This window comes from Talpa occidentalis, unplaced genomic scaffold, assembly GCF_014898055.3.
Source record: "Talpa occidentalis isolate TD23 unplaced genomic scaffold, MPIMG_talOcc4v2.1 talOcc4.14, whole genome shotgun sequence".
Taxonomy (NCBI): domain Eukaryota; kingdom Metazoa; phylum Chordata; class Mammalia; order Eulipotyphla; family Talpidae; genus Talpa; species Talpa occidentalis.
The window spans coordinates 21,264,192-21,277,939 of record NW_023601433.1 but is presented as its reverse complement, the minus strand read 5'-3'; the positions used below and the strand labels follow the sequence as shown (position 1 = coordinate 21,277,939).

The 13,748-nt window shown below is 40.3% G+C and overlaps 1 protein-coding gene across 14 annotated transcripts in view; it reads right to left on the bottom strand.

Moving 5' to 3' along the window:
• DNAH14 (dynein axonemal heavy chain 14) overlaps window positions 1-13,748 on the bottom strand; it is a 276,008-nt gene that overhangs the window by 149,281 nt on the left and 112,979 nt on the right. For all 14 annotated transcript variants that reach the window (XM_054694831.1, XM_054694834.1, XM_054694835.1 and 11 more), the window contains 4 exons: window positions 11,714-11,945; window positions 11,078-11,131; window positions 1,899-2,044; window positions 37-105 (listed from right to left, as the gene is read on the bottom strand). In XM_054694831.1, the coding sequence (XP_054550806.1) occupies window positions 37-105; window positions 1,899-2,044; window positions 11,078-11,131; window positions 11,714-11,945 (501 nt within the window). The remainder of the gene's footprint in view (window positions 1-36; window positions 106-1,898; window positions 2,045-11,077; window positions 11,132-11,713; window positions 11,946-13,748) is intronic.

Genomic DNA, 13,748 nt, shown 5'->3' with positions numbered 1-13,748 from the left:
CTGTGTTCACTCCTCCCACACATTAACTGGACTTACCCAGGGTTCATGGTGATAAATACTGCACAAGACATATTGATAGAAATTTCTTTTCCTTCCATTACAAACCTACAAGACATTGAAGTATTCATCATTAAGGAAACTGTTTTCTCTAGACCAAAGTATGAAAGAAAAAGAAAAATACCGGATGGTCTCACTCATAGCAGGAATCTAGAAAACTTAAACAAGGGACCAGGAAAAAGAATAACTGTAAGAAAGTAAAAATCAAAATCAACAAACAACTATGAACCAGAGACAGTCTATGGGGGGTGGGGGGCAGGGAGGGGAGGGATTGGGGTCAAAATAAGGGGGTCGCAATTGTATGGGGAATATAAAAATAAAATTTAAATTAAAAAAATTAAAAAATAATAATAAAAAAAAGAAGCTAAGAAAAAAAAAAACTACAAGTATGGACATTTTCCTAAGGCTGGATTATATTTAAATCCAAACAGAGAATATTGGAAAAAAATAATGGTAAGAGGAGAAAGAAGAGGCTCATCTTGAACCAAAGCTGTAAGCTCTGTTGGAATTCAGATTTATTTGGTCATGGCTTTAGATGTCTGAAGAGTTTTGTGGAACTTGAGGCTGGAAGGGACCCTCTTGAAAGAGTGAACTTACACAGGGAAAGGAAGCCAAGGAAACTCTTAAGAGCACAGAGCTCTGCCGGATGACACAGCAGAACACAAAATGGCGACAGCATCCTCTTCGGCTATTAGCCTGGAACAAAGCCTACCCACTAGTACCTGATTAAACAATTTTGAAAACACTGTGAAATAGAAGTGTCCTGGGCCTGGACATAAGCGTCAAGTTGTCAGCATCAGTGGTAGAGAGGATGGGAAAACTTTCTTTAGTGATTTCCTGTAAAACTAAAACCAATAAAGTGGGAAAAACAAAAAAGAAAGAACTAGAATAAAACCCAAGGATTCCCTGAACATAACTGAGGAAAACTTTGCAGAGGCTAAGATGTGATAAAGAACTGGTAAAATGTGGGTTACTATGATCCCCCACTTATTTCCATAGATATAAATCTTTTGCAGCTTGAACAAAATCCTTAAGAGTAAAGACAGAATGTCTATTAGTAACCTGAGTTATAAATACTAGATTGTAATAGAATGTTTAAATCCAGAAATCCAATTATGCCTATAAAGTAAATCATGTGAGTTTCTGAACTTATCTGAGGAGAAAAAAAGTTTTTGCCTAGATTAGTAAGCATTAGTAATCCAAATACTCAAATATTATTATTACAAGATTTTTCAATAAAAGTCCATTAGGGCCTCCCCTGGTGGCACAGTGGTTGAGCACTGGGCTGCAAAGCTGCCCACAGCCTCTGCAGCACCGGTTCGATCCCCGGCCACCAGCAAGGGTCCCACACGGCGCAGACCTCTCCTGCCATGCCTGCTGCTCCCCTCAGCAGTGTATTTCGTCAGTCTGCCTGTTCTGTTCCCCGCTCTGTCTCTGGTGAATTCTCTCACCCTCCCGCGCTTCTGACTGTATTTATTTATACTGCTTGTATAAATAAATAAATAAAATCTTTAAAATAAATAAATAAAAGTCCACTAGTTCAGAGTAATGGGTGTGTGACCAATGTAATTTTTTTTAAGATGTAGAATTAATTAAAAAGAACCTTGGTTTCTTCAAACGAAATATCATAAGAAATGGCACTAAGAGAGTTTAAATTAAAAATAATTAATTAAAAAATATACTACGTCAAGAAACAGTCCAAGCTTGGATAAGAATTTGGACACCTCCAAGTTGGCATTGAAAGCTGGTTATACATATTTTCAGGTCATTTGCCAAGCAACTAAACAGTAATCATAGCTCAAATTTTCCATTCCAAAAGTACAAACATATTCAATAAATACCTGACAGAATAACTGTCTTTTGCGGCTTTAATGGTTAGGATCTGTGAGGCAATCACGGAGATGACTTCTGTATCAACTCGATTGAATTCATCCAAACAACACCACACTCCTGACTGAACCACTCCGAAGAAGAATTTTACCATTATCTTAAAAAAAAAATAATAATATTATATAGGTGAAAATCTTTAGTAAGGTGTTAACTTGTGAATGTCCTTTCCATTTTATCCAGACCAAGCAAACAGGGTTCGCCTGTTCTCGCCTCCTGCACTTCTGTAGGGCTGAAGGCAGAGTCAGAGTCAGACTCTGAGTTAGACTCAGAGTCCGCTACTCTGCCTGCCTCTCACAACAGCCTCAAGAATCGGGGCGTGGCTTACATTCCACAGCATAGCACCCTCTCTTTTTTCCAGGTCAGGCTGAGACTCCTTATGGGATAGTGGTGGGCTGCTGTGGGTAATTTATAGTGATTACTGAATCAGGTCCAACTAAAGACAAAGGACGGTTTTGGTGAAAGACTGAAGGTCTGGATTGAAATCTTGATTTGTATATGTTAGCAGTTAAAATAAAACCAAAACACTGTCCCCTCAATCAGAGTATCTGTGGACTCAAGGCAGAGGGGTTTAGAGAGAGCCCTCAGGCCAAGGATAGGGAGTAGGTTCCTCCCACTGGCTGAAGGAATCAGTTCTTTTCTTTTAAAATTTTAGCATTTTGTTTACCATAGGGTTTTGGGCATTAATATTGATATTTTAAAAATATTATTGATTTCACCAGGTTTTTGGGACCACGCCCCCGACCCCCGCCCCACCGCTGCAAGTTTCACTCACCTAATCCCAGCCCTGCTAGGCCCGACTGTAAGGGGGGAGACAAGAGCCTACTTGTAAAATGTCTTAAAAATAGTATTTCAATCAACTTATTTATGTTTATTGATTTTTTCTAATGTGAGCACACACTGGAAATACAAAATCTCAGGAAATAGAGAATCTCAGAGGTAATGTGCTTTACGCTGCAAGCAAAATGGTAGCAAAAAACTGTGGTTTATACTTAGCCCAAAAATCAAAATAAATTGGAATGTTTTGAAGCTGAAGAACTTTGTGATGGGTACAGAGGTACATTAAATTTAAAAAGTATTTCTAAATGTGTAAGAAATTGCTCAAGCAGCCCCAGGGCACTTAAGTCCTTCAAATGATTGAAGTGTGGCCTCCTCTGCTGGGCAGGATAAGGGGTCAAAATCTGCCCCCAAGTCCAGATACTGCCCAGACCTGAGACAATTGCCTCAGGCCCTGATCAGAACTCTGTCCTTGACTATGTTAACGAAGGAGGGGGCTGCTAGGAAGGATATAGCTAAAAGGGCATTTGGGGAGCTTTTAAAAGAAAGTAATGCATGTGAGCTCTCTTTTTGTGCAGCTACTGCAGACAGCAGCCATCCAGTCTGCTAGATGGGTGGCAGGCCCTCACCCTCTCCACCATGGGTGTGGGGGATTCCCCAACCTCAGCAGTGACAGCCTTCAGCCACTCCCAGCCACCCCAGTATGGCAGGACCTGCAGCCATACTGTGAAGGCCAGCTCCTGCAGCAGCAGCTCCACTTTTCCTTCATAGTAACTGGACCATCTCCCTCTCTCTCTCTCTCCTTCCAGTTTTTCTCCTTCTCCCTCTCCCTGTACCCTGCTGGAGAATAAATCAGTTTTATTTTTTCAGTACTTTCAGCACTAAAGTGCTGTGGTGGTGGCTGGCTGGACCAAGAACTGGTAAGAGGTTCTGATGCAATGATAGGTTTTAGACATTTTGCCGGGTAACAGTAAGTCTTAGATAATGAAAAAGGCCGACACAAAATTGTAATCATCTATATAAAATCTTACTCAAATTTCATGCTAATCATAATAGTCTCATTGTATTTAACGATTACATTATCAGTAAATAGAAGTTAGAAGTTATAAAATAGGGCCTCCCTGGTGGCGCAAGGGGTTAAGCACCTTACTATGAGATAATCCACAGCCTCTGCAGCATGAGTTCTATTCCTTGGCTGGCCAGGGAGAAACCCACATGGTGAGGCAGACCTCTAAGATCTCATCTGCTGTTCCCCTCAGCAGTGTATTTCAGTCAGTCTGGCTGTTCTGTTCCCCACTTTGTCTCTGGTGGATCCTCTCACACACACCCCCTCCACCCGCATCTCTGGCCTGTACCCCAGCTCCTGTATGCATAAATAAATAAATCTTTAAAAAAAAAAAGAAGTTATAAAATAAATGTATATGATATATCTATAGCAGTACTCTTCATTGTTTTTACATATGTATTCTGTTCCATGTCAGATTTTGTCTGGAAAGATCCCCCATCAAAAAATCTTATAACTACTGTCTTAAGAAGTAGTTTAGAGAGACCTCATCAACATGGAGGCGAGGAAACGCTGCGAGTAAGACCTCTCATAAAAAAAATTTAATAGGGAGGAAAAGCGGCAGGTCCCTGCGAGAACTGGGACACAGAAGCTAAACGGACGACTCCAGCAAACTACCCGAAGAAGAAAGTTGCCATAAAAGAGGCCTAAAGGGAGGAAAGCTCAGAACCCTGCTACCCTTCCCCACCCACAAAGTCAGCACTCTCCAAACAACAGAAAGGAGGGGAAAAAAAAAAACTAAAACAACCAACAAGAACAAAAAACGCATCAAGCAGGACTGTGAGTGGAAAGGAACTATTTCAGCCACCGCACCCTGTGAACTGGAACTGTGGGGAAACATGCAGGATTCACCACAGAGGTGAGCAAAAGGCTCCAGGCCCCATTGGAGAAAAATACAGACTCCCAGGAGACCTACAAACAGCCCAAGTCGGGCCTGTAAGCTTGTGCAGAAAAGTGGCATGCTTGAAAAGCATATGCAGATCAGGGCTGCCCAGGTCCCCTCGCCTGCAACCTAGGCTTGTGAGGAGACGCGCAGGGGCCCTCAATGAGGTGAATGTCCCTCACTGAGTAATCAGAAACCAGGTGCCCAGACACAGGAGCTGAGTGCAAAAGGCACCATTTCTGCGGACACTGAACTGGGCTACAGCCCGAGTCCTGGACCTGAGGGCTTTGGGAACGGAGGAGACCAGGGGGCACGAAATTCGGGGCATGGGTTCCCCACTACGGTGGGGCACTAGGCAGACACAACACCCCCACGCCATTGAGGCTCTGCACACCACTCCCACTCTGTTCCCCTGGACCCACGGGCTTAAAAACAGTTCCCGAAGGACACTAGGAAAGATCTCTGGTGCCACCTAGTGACCAGAAAAAATCACCAACACCCTATAGTTGGAAACCAGGGATCACAAAAACACCCTCAGGCACTGAGAGAGGGTGGGTCACAAAGACATGGGGTAAGGAGGGAAATAAGGCGTGGAGCAAGACCCACTCCTGGAACTGATAGCTAGGCACAGGATCCAGGGCTTGGGATGTGCCATAGTAATAGGCACTGCACGGGGTGACAGCCGGCGTTTTGAATCTGATAGCCCTGGCTGAGACTAGAGTGCAGACTTCAGGGCATAGGATCCACACAGCTGCGGGCATAACACCTGGTGAACACAGGGCAGACACAGCACCTGGCTTGAATAAGAGCCCCTGTGTTGAGGTGCTCCCCTGCACCCCCCATCCATCACTCAGCTAACCACTGGGAAAAAGCACAGGTCAGCAAGTACGGGTCTCTTCCACCACCTCATGACCAGAACTAAATCACCAAGTAGCGGATTCCCTGTTGGAACTGAGTAAATACAGAGGGAGGGAACTGTAAGAGACAGAGCCCAGCAACACAGCATCAACACTCTTGTGGAGTTTTGGCCTACAGTGCTGGTCTCAGTCTGGTAAACAGTTTCCAACACCGCTAAAGGAACACTCCAAAGAGCTGCCCGCCAACACCAGTGGCACAATGCCCCAACGCATAGAACTAATTAGAAAGCAAACAACAGGGAGAAAAAAATATATAAATAACCGAGCAAGCCAGCAGGAGGACACACCACAAAAAGAAACACAGTCACCAGAGCTCAACGATGACATGGAAGAACATCTTGGCCTATCAGATAGAGAATAAATAATAATCCTGATTAATAAGCAGAAAGAAAACAGAAAGAAAAAAAATGAGTTGAAACAAATAATCAAGGAACTGAAGAATTAAATTGAGACCTTAAGAAAGGAAAGAAAAGAAACTCAGGAGATTAAAAGATTACTAGAAGAGATAAAGAACTCTGGGAAAAGCAATAAAAACAGGATCGATGAAATGGAAGAATGGATCAGTACTATAGAAGATCAGAAATAAAAAGAGCTAAAAGAGAAAAGGAGAGAGAAGTGCAAATGAAGCAGTATGAGGAGACTCTTAGACAATTATCAGACTCCATGAAGAGAGGAAATGTAAGAGAGGAAATGTAAGGCATTCAAGAAGGTGAGGATAGAGACAAAGGAACTGAGAAACTATTCAAAGAGATAAATGAAGAAAACTTTCCAAGCATGATAAAGGAGATGAATATAGACATACAGGAAGCAAGAAGAACTCCCAATTACCATAATGAAAAGAAAACTAAGGCAAAACACCTAATAGTAAAGCTTGCAAGAGTCCAAGACAAGGAAAAAATAATGAAACTGGCAAGGGGGAAGAAACAGATAACTTATAAGGGAAAACCAATCAGGATAACTTCTGACTCCTCCAAAGAAACATTACGGGCAAGAAGAGAAAGGAGTAACATATTCAGCAAACTTCAAAACAGCAAATGCCAACCAAGAATACTTTACCCTGCAAAGCAATCCTTCCTCTATGAATAAAAAATATGGACCTTCTCAGACAAACAGAAACTCCATAAATTCATTACAATGAAACCCCCACTCCAAAAAATTCTACAAGAAGTCCTAATGCCAAAACCAACAGAAGAATGAACAAGAACAGAATAAAGCAAGGAATAAAATCACAAAAAAGACAAACAAAATGGCAAACACAGATGCCAACATATCAATATTAACTCTAAATGTAAATGGATTAAACTCATCAGTAAAAAGACACAGAGTAGCAGGCTGGATTAAAAAACAAAATCCAACCTTCTGCTGTCTCCAGGAAACACATTTAACCACAAAGGATAAACACAGACTGAAAGCAAAAAGGTGGAAAACACTCCTACAAGCAAAGGGACCAAAGAAGAAGGAAGGGACAGCCATACTTATATCAGATGAAATAGACTTCAAATTGAAAAAAAGTAAAAAGAGACATTGATGGACACTACATTATGATCAAGGGGACAATACATCAGGAAGATATAACACTCATCAACATATACTCACCAAATGAAGGGGCACCAAAATATATTAGACAATTATTATCAGCTCTGAAAACAGATATTAAAGAAAATACATATATAGTGGGGACTTCGCACCCCACTCTCACCAATGGACAGATCAATGAGACAAAAAATAAACAAAGACACTAGAGCCCTAAATAAAGACATAGAACTCATGGACTTAACAGACATCTATAGGACACTGCGCCCAAAAAAATTCTGAGCACACATTTTTCTCAAGTGCACATGGATCATTCTCCAGAATCGATCACATACTGGGCCACAAGACAAACATCAACAGATACATGAAAATCAAAATCATTCCAACTATCTTCTCCAATCATAAAGGCATCAAGCTAGAAATAAATCATGAAAAGAAAACAAGGAAGCTTCCCACCTCATGGAGATTGAAGTACACACTACTGGAAGAACACTGGACTAATGAGGAGATCAAAGAAGAAATTTAAAAATACCTTGAGTTGAATGACAAGGAGGACACCACTTTCCAGAATGTATGGGATGCAGCAAAAGCAGTGATAGGAGGAAAATATATAGCACTACCGGCTCACATCAACAAACAAGAAAGAACTCAAAGAAACAACCTAATCTCACATCTCAAAGAACTAGAAAAAGAACAACAAAAAAACCCTAAAGCCAGTAGAAGAAAGGAAATAATAAAAATCAAAGCAGAAATAAATGAATTAGAAATTTAAAAAACAATCCAAAAGATCAATGAAACCAAAGTTGATTCTTTGAAAAAATAAACAAAATAGACAAACCTCTAGCAAGGCACAAAAAAAAAAGGGAGAAAACATGTGTAAATAGGATTATAAATGAAAGAGGAGAAATCACAATGGACTCAGTAGAAATCAAAAGAATTATAAGAGATTACTATGAACACTCATACGCAAACAAATTTAACAATCTAGAAGAGAGGGACAAATTCCTAGAATGATATAATCATCCAAAGCTGGACAAAGAAGAAATAGAACAAGTAAACAGACCAATTACAAGCAGCAAAATTGAAGCAGTAATCAAAGCACTCCCCAAAAACAAAAGCCCAGGCCCAGACGGCTTCACAAATGAATTCTACCAAACGTTCAGCAGTGAATTAGTGCCTGTCCTACACAAACTCTTTCAAAAAATTGAAAAAGAAGGAATACTACCAAATACGTTCTACAAAGCCAACAATACACTAATACCAAAACCCAACAAAGACGCCCCCCAAAAAAATAAAATTACAGGCCAATCTCCCTAATGAACACTGATGCATGAACCCTCAACAAAATCCTTGCAAACAGAATCCAACAATGCATCTATAAGATAATTCCCCACGACCAAGTAGGATTTATTCCAGGGACAAAGGATGGTTTAACATCCAAAAATCAATGTAACCCAACACATCAACAAAAAGAAATATAAAAACCATATGATAATATTCATAGATGCTGAGAAAGCATTCGACAAAGTAAAACACCCATTCATGATAAAGGCCCTTGAAATTCTCGGGATACAAGGAACATACCTCAACATCATAAAGGCCATCTATGACAAGCCCACAGCCAATATCATTGTCAATGTGAAAAGCTGAAAGCATTCCCATTAAGATCTGGAACAAGACAAGGATGTCCACTCTCACCACTGCTTTTCAACATAATACTGGAAATCCTAGCCAGAGCAATAAGACAAGAGAAAGACATACAAGGAATCCAAATAGGCAAGGAAGAAGTCAAACTATCACTATTTGCGGATGATATGATAATATACATAGAGAACCTCAAAAAACTCCACAGAAAAACTAATTTAACTAATTAATCAGTTTAGTAAAGTGGCAGGATACAAAATCAATGCACAAAAATCGATAGCCTTCCTCTACACAAACAATAAATCTGAAGAAGAAGAAATCAAGAAAACCATTCCTTTTATTATTGAAACAAAAAAAAATCAAATACTTGGGAATAAACCTAAGAAAAGAGTAAAGGACCTATACAAAGAAAACTATAAAACACTCTTAAAAGAAATAGAAGTAGACACAAAGAAATGGAAAGACATCCCCTGCTCATCGATCAGAAGAATTAACATTATCAAAATGGCCATCCTACCAAAAGCAATCTACAGATTCAGTGCTATTCCAATTAAAATTTCAATGTCATTCTTCAAAGAAATAGAAAAAATATTGATGAAATTCATATGGAGCCACCAAAATCCCTGAGTAGCCAAAACCCCCTGAAAAAAATAGAAGGGAATGGAGTCATCACTCTCCCAGATTTCAAACTATACTACAAAGCCATAATAATCAAAACTGCATGGTATAGCCCCAGAACAGACATATGGACCAATGGAACTGAAAAGAAAACCCAGAAATAAACCCACAGCTTTATGGTCAACTAATCTTTGACAAAGGAGCAAAGAACATGCACTGGAGCAAAGAAATTCTGTTCAATAAATGGTGCTGGGAAAACTGGGTCGCTACATGCAAAAGAATGAAGCTTGACTACTATCTCACATCATGCACAAAAACCAACTCAAAATGGATTAAAGAACTAGACATAAGACCTGAAACCATAAAACATATAGAAGGAAATATAGGCGAAACACCACATGACATGCACCTCAAAGACATCTTTAAAGACACATCACCCAAAGCAGTGATAGTGGATGCAAAGATAAACAGCTGGGACTACATCAAATTAAAGAGCTTCTGCACAGCAAAAGAGACAATAACAAAAACAAAGAGAAACCCCACCAACTGGGAGAACATTTTTGCACACAACACTAACAATAAAGGACTGATCACCAAAATCTACAAAGAGCTGATGAGACTCAACAAAAACAAAGAAAATAATCCAGTCAAAAAATGGGCAGAAGAGCTAAAAAGATACTTCTCCAAAGAGGAAATACAAATGGCCAACAGGCATATGAAAAAATGTTCAACATCACTTGCAATCAGGGAAATGCAAATCAAAACTACAATGAGATACCATCTTATACCAGTAAGAGTGGCATATATTTAAAAAACTAGCAACAACAAATGTTGGTGAGTGTGTGGAGAGAAAGGAACTCTCCTGGACTGCTGGTGGGAGTGCAAACTGGTCCAACCACTGTGGAGAGCTGTGTGGAGATTCCTCAATCTACTGAAGATAGAGCTCACATATGATTCAGCTATTCCACTCCTAGGTATTTACCCAAAGGACACAGAAACATCAATTCCAAAGAGCACCTGCACCCCTATGTTTATAGCAGCACAATTTACAATAGCTAAGCTTTGGAAACAACCCCAATGCCCAAAAACAGATGACTGGATCAAGAAGATGTGGTACATATACACAATGGAATATTACTTAGCATTCAAAAAAGATAAACACATGCAATTTACAGCAACATGGATGGAGCTGGAAGGGATCATGCTCAGCGAAATAAGCCAGAAAGAAAAAGAAAAATACTGGATGGTCTCACTCATAACAGGAATCTAGAAAACCTAAATAATGGACCAGGAAAAAGAATAACTTTATAGTTATTCTTATTTCTTTAAGAAAGAAAAAATCAAAATCAACAAACAATTATAAACCAGAGACACACTATTGAGGGTGGAGGGCGGGGAAAGGAGGGTTTGGGGTCAAAATAAGGGGGTTGCAATTGTATGGGGAATATAAAAATAAAATTTAAAAAAATAAATAAATAAAAAGAGTAAATAAAAAAAGTAGTTTAGTTGACTAAAAGCATAATGCATAATATTTTAAAAGTTTTAATTAAAGTTTAAATTTCCATTAGTTTAAAAGAATAGCATTATACTTCTATTAATACTAAATGTCTGTCCAAGATATTTTTTATCTCAGTCCTCCACAAATTATTTCTTCTATGTGCACATTATTTTTCCTAAGTGTATGTAATTAAGTTTTACCTTATAATCCAAATTCTCAAAACAATTGAAGATCACACAATATTTGCCTAAAGCCTGGGAAACAAAAATAATATTTTAATATTTTTGAATTATAGCACATAATATTAATGTTAAAACTTTCAGAGCAGTAAAATGTCTTTATATTCTTTTGAAAAAAAATTTTGTGATTTAAAGATGAATTAGGTACCAAATTAAGAAATTCACAAGTCAACAGAGTATAAATATACATATACTATTATAGTTCAGTTCTCACTCTCTCATTTCCCCACAAATAGACACATACACACACAAACTTGAACAGCCCCGCACATGCTATTAATCACAAAGACTAGGCAAAAGTGTGTATATGTCTAAAAATAAATGAATTACCCCTTCAAGAAGAGTAGGGAAGGGGACCAATGGTGCCATTCACATGTCAGTTGGTTAGTACAGTGGTATTCCAAGAAAATACAAAGGATCCACTCGCTTACTGAGATGCCAAGTCCCACTACACAACAGACATCCAAAAATTAATTAATTGTATGAATCAATGTGTTAGTGTGTTTGTTAAATGTTACGAACATCTTAATAACAGTAGTATGGTAAAGATAACATTAAAGAAAGAGGTTTTCTATGTTGGATATAGAAGCCACTTACTTTTGCTAGATCTTTAACACTCTCTGTTTTTCCTATATCAGTTGGACCAGCAAGGTAGCCTCCTAGATTCAAGTACAGTGCTCCTGTGAGAGTTAGCCAGCATCTGTCAGTGAGAGGCGTGATGACCAGTCTTGAGGTACAACCCAAGTACTCATAGCCATAAGTAAATATGGCACCTCCTTGACTTATGTAGCACAACTTTTGTTTTTCATTCCATTTATATTGCAAATGTCTGAAAACAATATTTTAAATGTTCATATTATATAGGCAAAATTATTTTTAGTCTTTTTCAAAAGTAGAAACATAATAAAAATTGAAATGGAATTTTGATTGAAAGAACAGAAATCTGAGAGACATCATCAACATGGCAGCAAGGAAATGCTGCAAGTAAGACCTCCCATTAAAAAAAAAGTTAATAGGGAGGAAAAGTGGCATATCCCTGAGAGAACTGGGACACGGAAGATAAACGGGTGACTCTGGCAAACTGCCCGAAGAAGAAAGTTGCCATAAAAGAGGACTAGAAGGGAGAAATGCTCAGAACCCTGCTACCCTCCCCCACCCACAAAGTGGCACTCTCCAACCAACAGAAAGGAGGGGAAAAAAAAAATCTAAAACAACCAATAAGAACAAACTATGCATCAAGCAGGACTGTGAATGGAAAGGAACTATTTCAGCCGCCACACCCTGTGAACTGGAACTGTGGAGAAACATGTAGGATTCCCCATGGAGGTGAGCAACGGCTCCTGGCGCCATTGGAGAAAAATAAAACTCCCAAGAGACCTACAAATAGCCCAAGACCAGCCCATAAGCTTGTGTGGAAAAGCGGCATGCTTGAAAAGCATATGCAGATCAGGACTGCCCAGGTCCCCTCGCCTGCGACCTAGGCTTGTGGGGAGACACTCTGGGGCCTTCTATGAGGTGAATGTCCCTCACTGAGTAATCAGAAACCAGGTGCCCAGACACAGGAGCTGGGTGCAAAAGGCACCATTTCTGCGGACACTGAACTGGGCTACAGCCCGCGTCCTGGACCTGAGGGCTTTGGGAACTGAGACCCTGGGCACAAAATTCGGGGAAGGTATACCCACGACGGTGGGGCACAAGGCAGACACAACACCCCCACACCATTGAGGCTCTGCACACCACTACCACTCCACTTTCCCTGGACCCACAGGCTTAAAAACAGTTCCCGAAGGACACTAGGAAAGATCTCTGGTGCACCTAGCAACCAGAAAATGTCACCAACACCCTATAGTTGGAAACCAGGGATCACAAAAACACCCTCAGGCACTGAGAGAGGGTGGGTCACACAGACAGGGGGTAAGGAGAGAAATAAGGCATGGAGCAAGATCCCCATCCTGGAACTGATAGCTAGGCACAGGATCCGGGGTGTGGGATGGGCCATAGAAGTGAGCACTGAACAGGGTGACAGCCAGCATTTTGGATCTGATAGCCCTGGAACTGAGACTAGAATGCAGACTTCAGGGCATGGGATCCATAAAGCTGTGGGCATAACACCTGGTGAACACAGGGCAGACACAGCACCTGGCTTGAATAAGAGCCCCTGTGTTGAGGTGCTGCCCTGCACCCCCCATCCATCACTCAGCTAACCACTGGGAAAAAGCACAGGTCAGCAAGTACGGGTCTCTGCCACCACCTCATGACCAGAACTAAATCACCAAGTAGCTGATTCCCTGTTGGAACTGAGTAAATACAGAGGGAGGGAACTGTAAGAGACAGAGCCCAGCAACACAGCATCAACACTCTTGTGGAGTTTTGGCCTACAGTGCTGGTCTCAGTCTGGTAAACAGTTTCCAACACCGCTAAAGGAACACTCCAAAGAGCTGCCCGCCAACACCAGTGGCACAATGCCCCAACACATAGAACTAATTAGAAAGCAAACAACAGGGAGAAAACAAATATAAATAACCAAGCAAACCAGCAGCAGGACACACCACAAAAAGAAACACAGTCACCAGAGCTCAACGATGACATGGAAGAACTTCTTGGCCTATCAGATAGAGAATAAATAATAATC